General features: G+C 42.6%; 1 protein-coding gene across 10 annotated transcripts in view; it reads left to right on the top strand.

Moving 5' to 3' along the window:
• CUX1 (cut like homeobox 1) overlaps positions 1–14,011 on the top strand; it is a 402,508-nt gene that overhangs the window by 262,608 nt on the left and 125,889 nt on the right. For all 10 annotated transcript variants that reach the window (XM_073315649.1, XM_073315650.1, XM_073315641.2 and 7 more), the window contains 2 exons: positions 6,493–6,597; positions 9,670–9,858. In XM_073315649.1, the coding sequence (XP_073171750.1) occupies positions 6,493–6,597; positions 9,670–9,858 (294 nt within the window). The remainder of the gene's footprint in view (positions 1–6,492; positions 6,598–9,669; positions 9,859–14,011) is intronic.

Genomic DNA, 14,011 nt, shown 5'->3' on the forward strand with positions numbered 1-14,011 from the left:
ACATTTTAAGGCGCTCAGTGGGCAGTGCATGTTTTCATTCACTGCAAAGGAAAATTACTGACAGAAGAACACAAGGCAGAGAAAGATGATATTGGATGGACAGTGTGGTATCCTGGGTGGATCAAAAAGACTATTTATCCACAACGGGATTAGCAGAAGATTGTAGAGAATGCGCTACCATAGATGCAAACCTCCAGTAACAGAGAATCCACAGAAGAAGAAAAGTGTGTGTTGAGATTGTTGTATGGAAAGTGCTATCTAATTGCAAAGTATGTTTAATATTATTTTCATAGATGTCTAGGAGTCTCCTGTAAAAGCTCGGCTTCCAACTGGAAGCACATTTACCTGGCAGTGTTTCAGTGAGAAAAGGAAAATTGAATAGCCTGAAGACGAGACTGAAGACAACCCAAGCTCTTCTGTTTGATGTTGTTTATATAATTCTCCAATGCTGCAAAAATAGGTGCCAAAGCCCTGGAGAGTTTTTCATGTCACTGATTTTCTGATAACTCTCTCTCCTTTTCTGTGAAACTTGATGCAGACTAAGGCTTCAAAATGGTTGAAAAGTTAGGGGGGGAAATGAAGCATATTCCACTCATATGCCTTAGTCAACTAGATGCTCGAAAAGAACATGGCTGCTGTGGGATGGTCTACAAACAGAGGGCCCTATACTGCAGACCCTAGCAGGCCATAACTAGATCTATTAGTTTCAACAGAGCTACTCCTGGTAATATGCATTACACTTTAGTGTTTGTAGTAGTGTTTGCTACGTGTTGTATGTATATAAGAAAGGACAATTTAACTGATAGAACTCTGAGGGGAAACATCTTTAAATAAAGTATCCCATTTTTCCAATCATATCTCTGGTTTTTGATCAAATTAACATTCTACTCCATTCATGATCTTTATCCTGTCATGAAGCGCTACAAAAATAAGTTATACTAAGTACATTGCACACATTTTTTAAAAAATGAAATGCACATGGCAAATGATCATGACCTATTAATTGGCTTCACTACTAAGCAGTATGGTATTTACATATTATAGTAAAGGAAATGAGAGAATTCTGTGCTAAAATATTAGCTACATGGAACAGAGAAGATTCATGACTGAAGTATCCAAAAATACAGTTTCATTGGATGCATGGAGAATGAGGATGGTCTTTCTCAATGTTAGCAGTGTGACGGACTTCCACTGGTCATTTCTGATGGTGTGGGCAGTCTTTTATTTAAGATATTTATGAAAGAAGCCAGGCACTTTAGCACAAATAGGCACAGCTATCTATTACTATAGATTAAATTAGTATAGGCAGAGCTGTTAGTGATATCTATACTGACTTAACTGACACTTCTCATTAAAAGACGCCGTGTTTTGAACTTTGCCAAACACTTAACAGTTTGGACAGAAGTTTCCCAGGCTGGGTATTTGGCTCAGGCTGATTTTTTTCCCCTAACTTTCAGCAAAAACTGCACAGCCATTTCTGAGAATGAGATATGGGAAAATGTTTTTCCCATGTTAAAATTCTTGTAACTGTTTTGGTAAGAAGCTCTAGTGCCTCCATACTTCGGAGCTGGGACCTGAAACTTGGCAAAGGCAGGTGTCCTTTGTATCAAGGATGTGCAATCTGTTGTTCCTGTGGCAAAAAAATTTCCAAGTTTGGTCTGTTTAAGCCTCTGAGAAATCTCAGTTTGTACATCCTCAGTTGAGACTTGTTATAGTTTGGCAACTAAATTCTCTGATTCTGTCAATACTGAGTACTCTCCAACTTGGGGATGCAGGCTGAGCAGGACTTTCCTTGCAATTTCTGCTTCTGGTTGATATAGGCTGCTTTGGTGCTGGGCACCGGAACTGATAGCAGAGAGACTCTCCTTTGCTCTCGATGTTCCCCCTGCTGGCGTCGGGGAAGCATGGAGCAAACTGTGATTGGAGACTGGAAATGGAAGCTAGCAACGAAGGGAGGGAAAGACTGGGTTGGATGGACAAGGAAACAGGGACTGGGAGTCAAGGTGGGTAGAAGACTGGGACATATTCCCCTTTTCCACAGGACAAGTGCCTTATTCAGAGGACAGGATTGTGTTCTATGGAGAAATCAGGGTTGTGTAATGAAGGAGGCCATTGACTGCAGGACCCATGCTTCGTTTGTGGCAGAAGTTGGAAGGTTTATAGTGAATGAGGCAGGGGACTGCAGGAAGAGAAAGGTAGTTAAGACAGTTGAATGCTCCCCTAGAGAACTGGATTTTATCCAAACCTCTACCAGAGGAGAAGTGTGGTGGTGGGCAAATCATTTAAGCCAAACTTGTCATAGATGGCCACTAATTGTGTGTTCCTCATTTCCTGGTGTCCACCTTGAGACCCTCAAGTCTAATTTGCGGAAGTGTTGAGAACTCATCGCTGCAGCTGAAGTCAGTGGGAACTGTGCTATGAACCTACAATGTGCAATAGCAGGGGTGGCCAATGTACATTGCCAAAGAGCCACAGTAATACATCAGCAGCCCCATCAGCCCCTCCCCTTGCTCCCAGCGCCTCCTGCCCCCCGGCAGCCCCACTGATCAGTGCCTCCCTCTCCCTCCCTGCACCCCCCCCCCCCCGATCAGCTGTTTCGTGGCGTCCAGGAGTCTCGGGGGTGGTGGGGGAGGAGCGAGGGCACTGCAGGCTTAGGGGAGGGGGCAGGAAGGGGTGGAGTGGGGGCAGGGGCAGGGGTTGAGCAGTGAGCAGACCCTGGCATATTGGAAAGTTGGCACCTGTAGCTCCAGCCCTGGAATTGGTGCCTGTACAAGGAGCCGCATATTAACTTCTGAAAAGCTGCATGTGGCTCCGGAGCCACAGGTTGGCCACCCCTGTGCTATGGAATGTAAAGTAAACTGAAGAATCAGGTTCTAGTTGTCCAAAATTGAGCACCAAAAATTAGTGAATAATTTTTACTTTAATTTCTGTGTGCCTCAGTTGTCCATGTATAAAATTGGGATAATACCCATTCCTCTTTCAGGGGATGAGTGAAAATACATTACTTTTGTGAAGCATTCAGATATTATAGTGACAAAAGCCATAGAAAAACCTATGAGGAAATGAATAACTATTCAGAGCAGACTTTGAATACTGAGCAGTAAATAAGTAACAGGGCTAGTCATTGAACAACAAGGATAAAATAAAATATTGAATAATTGCTTAGTTGTTGAGCACCATGCCTTCTGTGCACTGATTCAGAGCCCTTTGGGGGGGGGGGGGAAGCGCGTGATCATGCAACTGAAGATTGTATTATAATGCGTATGCACAAGGGGAGGTCAACTAAGATTGCACAGGAAGCCTTATTGTGGCATTTCCAACTTTTGAGTGTTTGATTTTGCAACCTTAACGTTCTTTTTCCACAGTTTTTTGTATGGTAAGTTTATTATTTATATTGCAGGAGCACCCAGAAGTTTACTAAGTGCTTTTCAAATGCTGAGGCATCCACAGTCATTACCCTGAAGAGCATATAGTCTTAAAAACAAAAAACATATTTTTCCATATTTTCCAATCAGAGTTGTCTGAAGTTTGTTGATTTCTTTCATAGCAATGCATAGTATGAAATCTTGTTTAATATTTATTATTCACAAGATTACAACAGATGTGCTAAATTGGCTAGGGAAACTATGTGGGAAGGAAGGGCAGCTGACAGCTTACAGTATATGCAGATGTAATATCTATTAGAAATATCCTCTGTGGTTTATTTGCATGCAGAGTGAATAGATTCTCAAAACAATGCTGTTATGAATGGAAGCCATCAGCAGAATTGCTTAAGGGTGCAAAACCCATTACTTATACAACACTAGATGTAGTAACAACACAGTGTAGTAACTTGTTCTGTTTTGCAGTAGCTATTTAGCAATTATTAGATAAATATTTTCTCTCAAAAACAATGGAGTCCAGTGGCACCTTAAAGACAAGCGGATTTATTTAGGCATAAGCTTTCATGAGTAAAAAATCCCACTTCTTCAGATGCATGGAGTGAAAATTACAGATACAGCCATAGATATATTGGCACATGAAGAGAAGGGAGTTACCTTACAAGTGGAGAACCAGTGTTGAGAAGGCCAGTTCAGTCAGGGTGGATGTGGGCCACCCCAATAATTGATGAGGAGGTGTCAATACCAAAAGAGGGAAACTTTTATTATTTATTTAATTTATTTTTATTTATTTATTCTTCTCTATGTAAAAATGGACACAAATCAGACATCAGGAATGGTAACATACAAAAGCCCGTAGGAGAACACTTCAATCTCCCTGGACATTCAATAACAGATTTAAAAGTAGACATCCTTCGACAAAAAAAAATTTCAAAAACAGACTTCAAAGAGAAACTGCAGAGCTACAATTTATTTGCAAACTTGACGCTATTAATTTGGGCTTGAATAGTGACTGGGAGTGGCTGGTTCTTTTGGTGGCTACAAAAGCAATTTTCCCTCTCTTGGTATTGACACCACCTCATCAATTATTGGGAGTGGCCCACATCCACCCTGACTGAATTGGCCTTGTCAACATTGATTCTCCACTTGTAAGGTAACTCCCTTCTCTTCATGTGCCAATATATCTATGGCTGTATCTGTAATTTTCACTCCATGCATCTGAAGAAGTGGGGTTTTTTACTCATGAAAGCTTATGCCTAAATAAATCTGCTTGTCTTTAAGGTGCCACTGGACTCCTCATTGTTTTTGTGGATACAGACTAACATGGCTACCCCTCTGATATTTTCTCACATTCATCTAATGTAAATGAGAGAAAATAAATTATCCCAATAAGACTTGCTAATCCAGTTTTCCCTCCCAACTTTATCCACCTATGGAAACCAGTTTAGTTTCCCTTTAGTGAGGAATAGTATTACCAGAAAAAGACTGCTTCAGGCATCTTTTCATGCATCACACATATGGTACGCTGATTAAGTGTCTCGTACTAGTTATTAGAACTTGTACAATTCCACATTTGTTCTCAGCAACTATTGTGAAACCTATGCAAAATCATCAAAATGTTGCAAGAAAGTATCACAAATTACATATTTAATTCCTGATAGTATGCTGAATGAGATCTGAATTAAAACACATTTGCTGCTCAGTGTCACTTATAATTTGAAAGTCAGACAATGATCAGACAAAAAATACAGGTGACACCAAGCAAATGGATATAGGCTTTGTTTTTGTTAGTTTGTGGACCTTGCAGGAAGGATTTATTGATGAGGGGAGGGAGTATGTTTCACAGAAATAGGAGGATCGTTCCAGGTGTAAAGGGATGTGTAGAAGAAAGCATGAAGGTGAGAGTGGGAGAAGAAAATAAAGGGAGCACATCATTGGCATAGTAAAGGGGACAAGTTGGATCACAAAGACAAGATTTGCAGTGTAGATAGGGGCAGCATTGCACAGTCTTTAGAGTGATTGTTAGTATCATGTGCTTCATCTGGAGGCAGGACTGAACCAGCTGAGGGATTCAGAAAAAGGAGCAATATGGTCTGAGCAGTGGGCATAAAAGATGATTGTAGTTGATTTGTACTGGAAGAGGAGTGATATTTTAATTGGTGGGACCGGATGGAGCAGGTAATAATTAGGGTGGATAAGAATAATTTTTACTTCTAATAAGCCAAAAGCGGGGTGTGCTGTAAAAAATAATTAGATTTTTGTGCTGTTTTTCTTAATTGGAACTTGAAAACAGGTGGTAGAAAGCACTTTTTCTCCCACATGCTCTCTGAAGTCACCTGTGATCCACCAATTGCCACCCAAACTCCTGTATGAACATTCTTTCCCCTGAAACCTATGGGTTTTTTAATCTTTTTAATTATTATTTATATTGCAGTAGTTCCTGGGAGCCCCAGTCATGGTTAGGACCCCGTTGTGCACTGTACAAACAGAACAAAAAGTCCCTGCCCCCCAAAAGCTTATCAGATATTGCTGAAATTGTCAGTAGCTGGTATCTGATCTATACAAAGTTGTTGGCTTTGGAGGGGTTAAACATTGTTACATAAATAGAACATCTGAAATGGACAAAACTTCACAATTCACTTTTTGGCAAATAATTGCTGAGGAAAGATAACCCAAAGCATTTGTATATTTTAGGGAGAATAGCCAGAATGTCTTTTAATTCAGTGTTTCCTGTGAGAATTATTCCCATGAGGAATCCTGCAATAAAATCTGCTTGGTGTAGAAGAATAGAAAGAAATTGAATAAAATGTCTCCATTTCCACTTGTATTTATTCAGTCTGGGAAATTCAGTGGGCCACAGCATTAGTATCAGCAGGGGATTCCTTGCTCCTAGCGTTAAATTACTGTCATAATCGCTCAATTATTTCCTCCTTGTACTGTTTAAAATAAAAATCCATCACATTCTATGTATTTTTCCTAACATTTATTAGGTTCAGTGTTTAGGAAAATCAATTATAGTCAGTCAGGCATGAATTGATGAATGTTCTTGTAATAATTGTCAGTTGTTAAACTGACTGTACTTTCTCTTTTCACCCCTTTTCATTTCCTTCAGAGGGCAGAGGTGGCTCAGAGAGAGGCAGAAACCTTAAGGGAGCAGCTCTCGTCAGCTAACAAATCTCTCCAGCTTGCTACACAGATCCAGAAGGCACCTGATGTGGTGAGAAAATATTTACCTACTCTTACAGGTTTCTGACATTCCTGCAGTCCAGCTCTTTCAATTTATGCTCACAGTTATAAAAATATCTGTTTGGACTAATATTTTAGCTGAAACAGAATTGTGTTCCTGGAAATTGTAAGTTGGTTACATTTTTGTTGGACAAGCTATTCACTGAGATTGGAGGCAGTCGAAGACGGGGGACAGGAGTGGAAATCCCATCTGCTCTTTGGATGCTAGTATGAGCTGGGCAGCACTCATTCAGCAACTGCTCAGGGAGTCCAGACAGATAGCAGCAGCTATCAAAGATTCTTTCGAGTTGATAGACGCTGCGACAGCAGAAAAATAAATTGAGCAATGCCGTACAACAGGGCTTGCATTAATAGGTTATTAACACATGCGTTGGATACATAGTGAGGCATGAGGCTGTAGGGTAGGCCAAGTGATTTCAACCAACAAAGAATTGTGCTAGTGGCCTATCGGAGCATTACCTAGTGTCATATTGTTCTTAGAATATAGTTCTAGAAGAAAGTTTAAAAATAACGTTTCAGACTATGTGGTATCTTTTTCACTGAATATCTCCTTCTGCTATGATAAATTAGTTCATAAGGAAATAGGAAAAAGTTAACAAACTGATATATTATGTGTTCTCTTTCTTATTTGTATTGACTTTTTGTTTTTTTTTTGGTCTTCCTACAAGTATTTTAAAATGAAATAGATGTACTTGTTTTGTTTTTGGAGATTGTTTACACTATTCCTTTGCCTGTTCGACCTTCCAGGCACATAGTATTACATTCCTCAGAATTTTTCTGGATTAATAACCATGATCTGAAACCTGTCATATTTGAAAGGAAAATTCCTTTTGAGTTTAGCCTATCCAGATGAATAGTAGGTGGTGGTTACCTTAAAAAAATGGAAAACTGGCTCTGATTGCAACTGACTAATTTAACAAAAATTATTCCTGATATGCTACTTTTTTATTTTGAACCAAATACATTCACTGCTCGATATCAGACAGAAGAATACATAGTTGCCTTAAAAGTACTTTTTGGTACAGTTGTGTCACAAAGCAAAAAGCCTAAAGACTGTTTTAAGTGCCCAGTGATATTCTCACTGAAGTTAACTAGACCAGAATCAAGGCCTAACAGCATAAATAAAAAGTCAAAATATTAGCCTTAACTTTGAATTACCGGTCTCTTCCCAGTTTATATTCCAGCCTTTTTATTTTAGCATTAGGTTTTGCTTGTGTTCAATACTACTTTTGCACCTCATTCATATTTAATATGACGACTACTGCAGGATGAAAATGATTATTATCTGTCTTATTTCAAACTTGTGTTCTGATCTCAATAGAGATATGCAGTAGACAGTTACACAATTTATGATGTTTGATGCAAGCAAATTAGAGGGTTTTTTCAAGATAAAAAGTATAATTCACTGTAATAGGAGGGCATTATTAACTGCTGTTCAGATTTCTACCTTTCTGTATGAGATACGACACTAGTATGTAGACGTTGGAAATCAAGCTAAGTGTTTGGGAAGATATGGAAAAGGCACTTAGTTATTTCTATTCTGAAAAATACATAGGTATCCAGTATCTGGCAGTGTCATTTGTTGTAACAAGAGGGACTAGGTGTCAACATTTATGGATTGGGTTTTCGCCACTGACTCATGGTGTGAGCTTTGGCATGTCACTCGCCGTCTGGGTGGCCCACTTCATCCATTAGTAAAAGGAGTACTTACCTACCTCAGCATATTGTGAGATCTATTCCTTAAAGTTTGTAAAGGTGCTTAGCAGCCTCTGAATGAAGATTGCTATATAAGCACCAAGTATTGGGCTAGATCATGCTCCCTAGATCTAAACATGCAGTATCCCTTCTGCACAAGGATTTGCTCCAATTCTGCATGGAAGCTGCTTCTACAGCACAATACTTGACCTCTCTATATGGTCTGTTTTCTGGGGAAGAAGTTGAGATTGAATGGGGTGGGGTCAGGGGTGCAAGTCTACTTTACCCAGGCCCTATCTGGTCCCATAAAACTTAGGTGAAAAAGATAAAACATAGCTCCATCTCCCTCTTCCCTTATCTTTCTCCCTCCTAGTTCCTGCCTCACTGTCCTGGGAGCTATTGGCAGCTAGGAAGCCACAATAATGGGGATGTGCCATGGTATGCCCAAACCTTGAATGCTATGGGCAATTCTGATGACACCATCTCAAGAAATATATATTAGAATTGGGAAAGGTACGGAGAAGGGCAACAAAAATGATTAAGGATATGGAACATCTTCCATATGAGAAGAGATTAAAAAGATTGGGATTACTGAGTTTGGAAAAGAGACAGCTAAGGGGGGATATGATAGAGGTCTATAAAATCGTGAGCGAAACAGAGAAAGTGAATAAGGAAATGTTATTTACTCCTTCAAATAACACAAGAACCAGAGGTCACCCAATGAAATTAATAGGAGGAAAGTTTAAAACAAACAAAAGAAAGTACTTCTTCACACAACGCACAGTTAGCCTGTGGAACTCATTGCCGGGGGGGATGCTGTGAAGGCCAAAACTATAGTGTGCGGGGGGGGTCTAAAAAGAATTAGATAAGTTCATGGATGATGGGCCCATCAATGGCTATTGCCAGAAACTGGGAGTGGATAACAGGGAATGTTTGCCTGTTTTGTTCATTCCCTCTGAAGCACCTGGCATTGGCCACTGTGAGAAGACAGGTTACTGGGCTAGATGGACCATTGGTCTGACTCAGATTGTAATTTATAGGTCAAACATTTCCCCCCATTCTTCTGAAATGGCATACTATCTGATTATTTTTAAAGCACAAGATTTCATTACCAGAAGTACTATTATTAATAATATTCAATAATGTTAAATAGAGCATTTTGTATCTTCAAAGCACCATGCAGATATTAACTCCTGGGTCTTCCCAACACCCATGTGGTGTAGTTAAATCTGTTCTCTCTATCAGGAGTTTCTGACTTCCAGTTCCATGCTTGGTCCTGACCAAACTGCCTCCTGTTTGAGCACGTTGCCTGTATTGATATGGTATAATGTTATTTCTTTCACATTAGGAGCAGGCCATAGAGGTGCTGACGCGATCTAGCTTGGAGGTGGAACTGGCTGCAAAAGAACGTGAAATTGCCCAGCTCGTAGAAGATGTCCAGAGACTCCAAGGCAGCCTCACCAAACTTCGTGAGAACTCCACCAGCCAGATATCACAGCTGGAGCAGCAGCTGACTGCCAAGAACAGCACACTTAAAGTAAGGATCAGTTGTGCATTCAGCACAGTTTGCTCATTCCTTATTCAGAGTAGGACTCTTAGGTAAACATGCACTAGTTCACTAGTGCAGATTCCATCATCCATTGTAGTTGTGAGTGGCACAGTGTGTTCGAGTGATTGCACATGTACATTCAACTCTAGGTGTGTCCATGCCCGAGCACAGTCACTGCAATTTTTTCCGTCAGTGGTACCTGTCGGGCAGCTTGAGTGCCCTCTGCTGCCACACTTTGGTAGTGCTGGTATAAAGCATCCAGCCAAACCCGCGGCCCCTCAATTCCTTCTTACTGCCTGTGACAGTCACTGGAACTGCTATACTTACTTTTAGAAGCTCTCTCAGTGGTCTTTTTCTTTATGTATATAGTTAGTTGTAGTCAGTTTTTAGTCACTTATAGCTAATTTTAGTGAAGTTCTGTAACTTAGTGTTTTAGTGGAGTTTTATCTGTTCCCCGGTTCCGAGGCATACCTTGGTCACAGGGCTTTAAGCCGTGTGCCTCCTGCAACAAGTCTATGCTCCTGAGTGACCTGCACTCAAGCTGCCTGAAGTGCCTGGAAGAAGCTCACGAGGGGGACCATTGCCAGATCTGTAGGGACTTTAAGCTTTGGAGAAGGAGGACCGGGAGGCCAGGCTAAAATTTTTGCTCATGGAGGCAGCACTGAGACCTCCATTTCAGCCAAGCCAATTGGATTCTGCACTGAATGCCTCAGTGTCGGTAAGGAGTACTCCTTCTATCGTACCAAAGTCCTGGCACCGATCACCATCCCTAGTGCCAAGGAAAGGGCACAAGACAGAGACAGTCAAGAAGAGGCGATCCCTGGCACCAAAGACAGCCAGGCATGGGAATCAGATTAGAGTGCAATCTAAACCAAGCACTCCTCTGCCTCGGTACCACAAAAGTTGGCACCGTTCACTTTGGTGCCTATGTAGGCACCATCCAATCCGGTACCAGAAGAGCTGTCTACATCTGCTGCACAGCATGACCACACCAGAGGCGTTTGCTGCAGTCAGATACCAGTACCACTGGCAGTTCAAGAGTTGGTGTTATCGGTGCCTGTGGACAGGAGGGAACCCACTGGATCCTGTCATTGTTCAGTACCATGCCCTTTGCTACCATCAAAAGGGAAGCTGGCTATGCTGTCCTCAGTGAAGGCATCTTCATCATGGCACCAGTCTTGTTGAAGAGGGTGGTCTTAAGTCTGGGCATACAGGTGAAGGAAGTGAAAGAGTCCTCCAATAGCCTGGTTGACATTTTAGCTGCTACGGGCCCCTCAGAAATAGCCCTGCCTGTCGATGAGGCCATTATGGACCTTGTTAAGACCTTGTGGCAGATCTCCACGTCCCATTCCCTTTGTCAGAAAGGGCTGAACAAAAATACTTTGCTCCTGCTGGGGTTATGAGTTCCTGTGCATCCATTCCTCTCCTCCCAGGAATCCCTGGTGCTAGCTGCTGCTAATGGGAGAAAAAGGCAGGGTCATCAGGGTGCAGCCCCAAAATCAAAAGACTCAAAGACATTAGATGTGTTCAGTCGGAAAGGTTATCCTACTGGGGAGTTACAACTCAGAATTTCAAACCAGCAGACACTGCTGGGAAGGTATGATTTTAATATGTGGGACTCCATACAGAAATTCAAGGACTTGCTCCCACAAGATGCTAGGCAAGGGTTCTCTTCACTGGTGGATGAGCGAAAATCAGTGGCGAGGTTGCAAGTTGTTTTGGATGCAGTTGACTCTGCAGTCAGGTCTCTGACTTCGGCAGTGACCATGCTCAGGAGTTCGTGGCTACAGTTCTCAGGACTCCCACAGGAGGTTCAGCAAACCCTTCAGGACCTACCTTTTGAAGGAACTTCGCACTTTTGAGATCAGACTGATGTGAAGTTTCATAGTCTAAAAGACTCCAGGATGATCCTTAAGTCTCTGGCATTGTACATACCAGCTCCTTCAAGGAAGTACTACAGACTTCAACAGCCCATCTGGTTCTCTGCCCCAGCTGCCAGTCAGGATCCGCAGAGAAGAAGGGGTTTTAGGTATAGGCCACCACCGTCTTCTACCTCAGTGTCAATGCCTCCCCACCCCCACCCTCAGACATCCAGGGGGTTCTAAGCTGGTGTTTCGATGGGACACTCAAGGACTCTGTACCAGTTCCCATGATACCAGATCATAGAAACATCATGTGTTCCAGTCCCCTAATCATTTTTGTTGCCCTCTGCTGGACTCTCTCCAATTTTTCCACATCCTTCTTCTAGTGTGGGGCCCAAAACTGGACACAATACTCCATATGAGGCCTCACCAATGTTGAATAGAGGGGAACGATCACGTCCCGCGATCTGCTGGCAATGCCCCTACATATCCATCCCAAAATGCCATTGGCCTTCTTGGCAACAAGGGCACACTGTTGACTCATATCCAGCTTCTCGTCCACTGTCACCCCTAGGTCCTTTTCTGCAGAACTGCTGCCGAGCCATTCGGTCCCTAGTCTGATTCTTCTGTCCTAAGTGCAGGACTCTGCAAATGTCCTTGTTGAACCTCATCAGATTTCTTTTGGCCCAATCCTCTAATTTGTCTAAGTCCCTCTGCATCCTATCCCTACCCTCCAGGGTATCTACCGCTCCTCCCAGTTTAGTGTCATCTGCAAACTTGCTGAGGGTGCAATCCACACCATCCTCCAGATCATTTATGAAGATATTGAACAAAACAGGCCCCAGGACCAACCCTTGGGGCACTCCACTTGATACCGGCTGCCAACTAGACATGGAGCCATTGATCACTACCCATTGAACCCGACAATCTAGCCAACTTTCTATCCACCTTATAGTCCATTCATCCAGCCCATACTTCTTTAACTTGCTGGCAAGAATACTGTGGGAGACCGTGTCAAAAACTTTGCTAAAGTCAAGGAACAACATGTCCACCGCTTTCCCCTCATCCACAGAGCCAGTTATCTCGTCATAGAAGCCAATTAGATTAGTCAGGCATGACTTGCCCTTGGTGAATCCATGCTGACTGTTCCTGATCACTTTCCTCTCCTCTAAGCGCTTCAGAATTGATTCCTTGAGGACCTGCTCCATGATTTTTCCAGGGACTGAGGTGAGGCTGACTGGCCTGTAGTTCCCAGGAGCCTCCTGCTTCCCTTTTTTAAAGATGGGCACTACATTAGCCTTTTTCCAGTCATCCGAGACTTCCCCTGATCGCCATGAGTTTTCAAAGATAATGGCCAATGGCTCTGCAATCACATCCGCCAACTCCTTTAGCACTTTCGGATGCAGCGCATCCGGCCCTATGGATTTGTGCTCATCCAGCTTTTCTAAATAGTCCCGAACCACTTCTTTCTCCACAGAGGACTGGTCACCTCCTCCCCATGCTGTGTTGCCCAGTGCAGCAGTCTGGGATCTGACCTTGTTCGTGAAGACAGAGGCAAAAAAGGCATTGAGTACATTAGCTTTTTCCACATCCTCTGTCACTAGGTTGCGTCCCTCATTCAGTAAGGGGCCCACACTTTCCTCAACTTTCTTCTTGGTGCTAACATACCTGAAGAAACCCTTCTTGTTACTCTTAACATCTCTTGCTAGCTGCAACTCCAGATGTGATTTGGCCTTCTTGATTTCACTCCTGCATGCCCGAGCAATATTTTTATACTCTTCCCTGGTCATTTGTCCAATCTTCCACTTCTTGTAAGCTTCTTTTTTGTGTTTAAGATCAGCAAGGATTTCACTGTTAAGCGAAGCTGGTCGCCTGCCATATTTACTATTCTTTCTACACATCGGGGTGGTTTGTCCCTGTAACCTCAATAAGGATTGTTTAAAATACAGCCAGCTCTCCTGGACTCCTTTCCCCCTCAAGTTATTCTCCCAGGGGATCCTGGGCATCAGTTCCTGGAGGGAGTCGAAGTCTGCTTTTCTGAAGTCCAGGGTCCGTATTCTGCTGCTCTCCTTTCTTCCCTGTGTCAGGATCCTGAACTTGACCATCTCATGGTCACTGCCTCCCAGGTTCCCATCCACTTTTGCTTCTCTGACTAATTCTTCCCAGTTTGTGAGCAGCAGGTCAAGAAGAGCTCTGCCCCTAGTTGGTTCCTCCAGCACTTGCACCAGGAAATTGTCCCCTACACTTTCCAAAAACTTCCTGGATTGTCTGTGCACTGC

The sequence above is a fragment of the Lepidochelys kempii genome, chromosome 17, assembly GCF_965140285.1.
Source record: "Lepidochelys kempii isolate rLepKem1 chromosome 17, rLepKem1.hap1, whole genome shotgun sequence".
In the NCBI taxonomy this organism is placed as follows: domain Eukaryota; kingdom Metazoa; phylum Chordata; order Testudines; family Cheloniidae; genus Lepidochelys; species Lepidochelys kempii.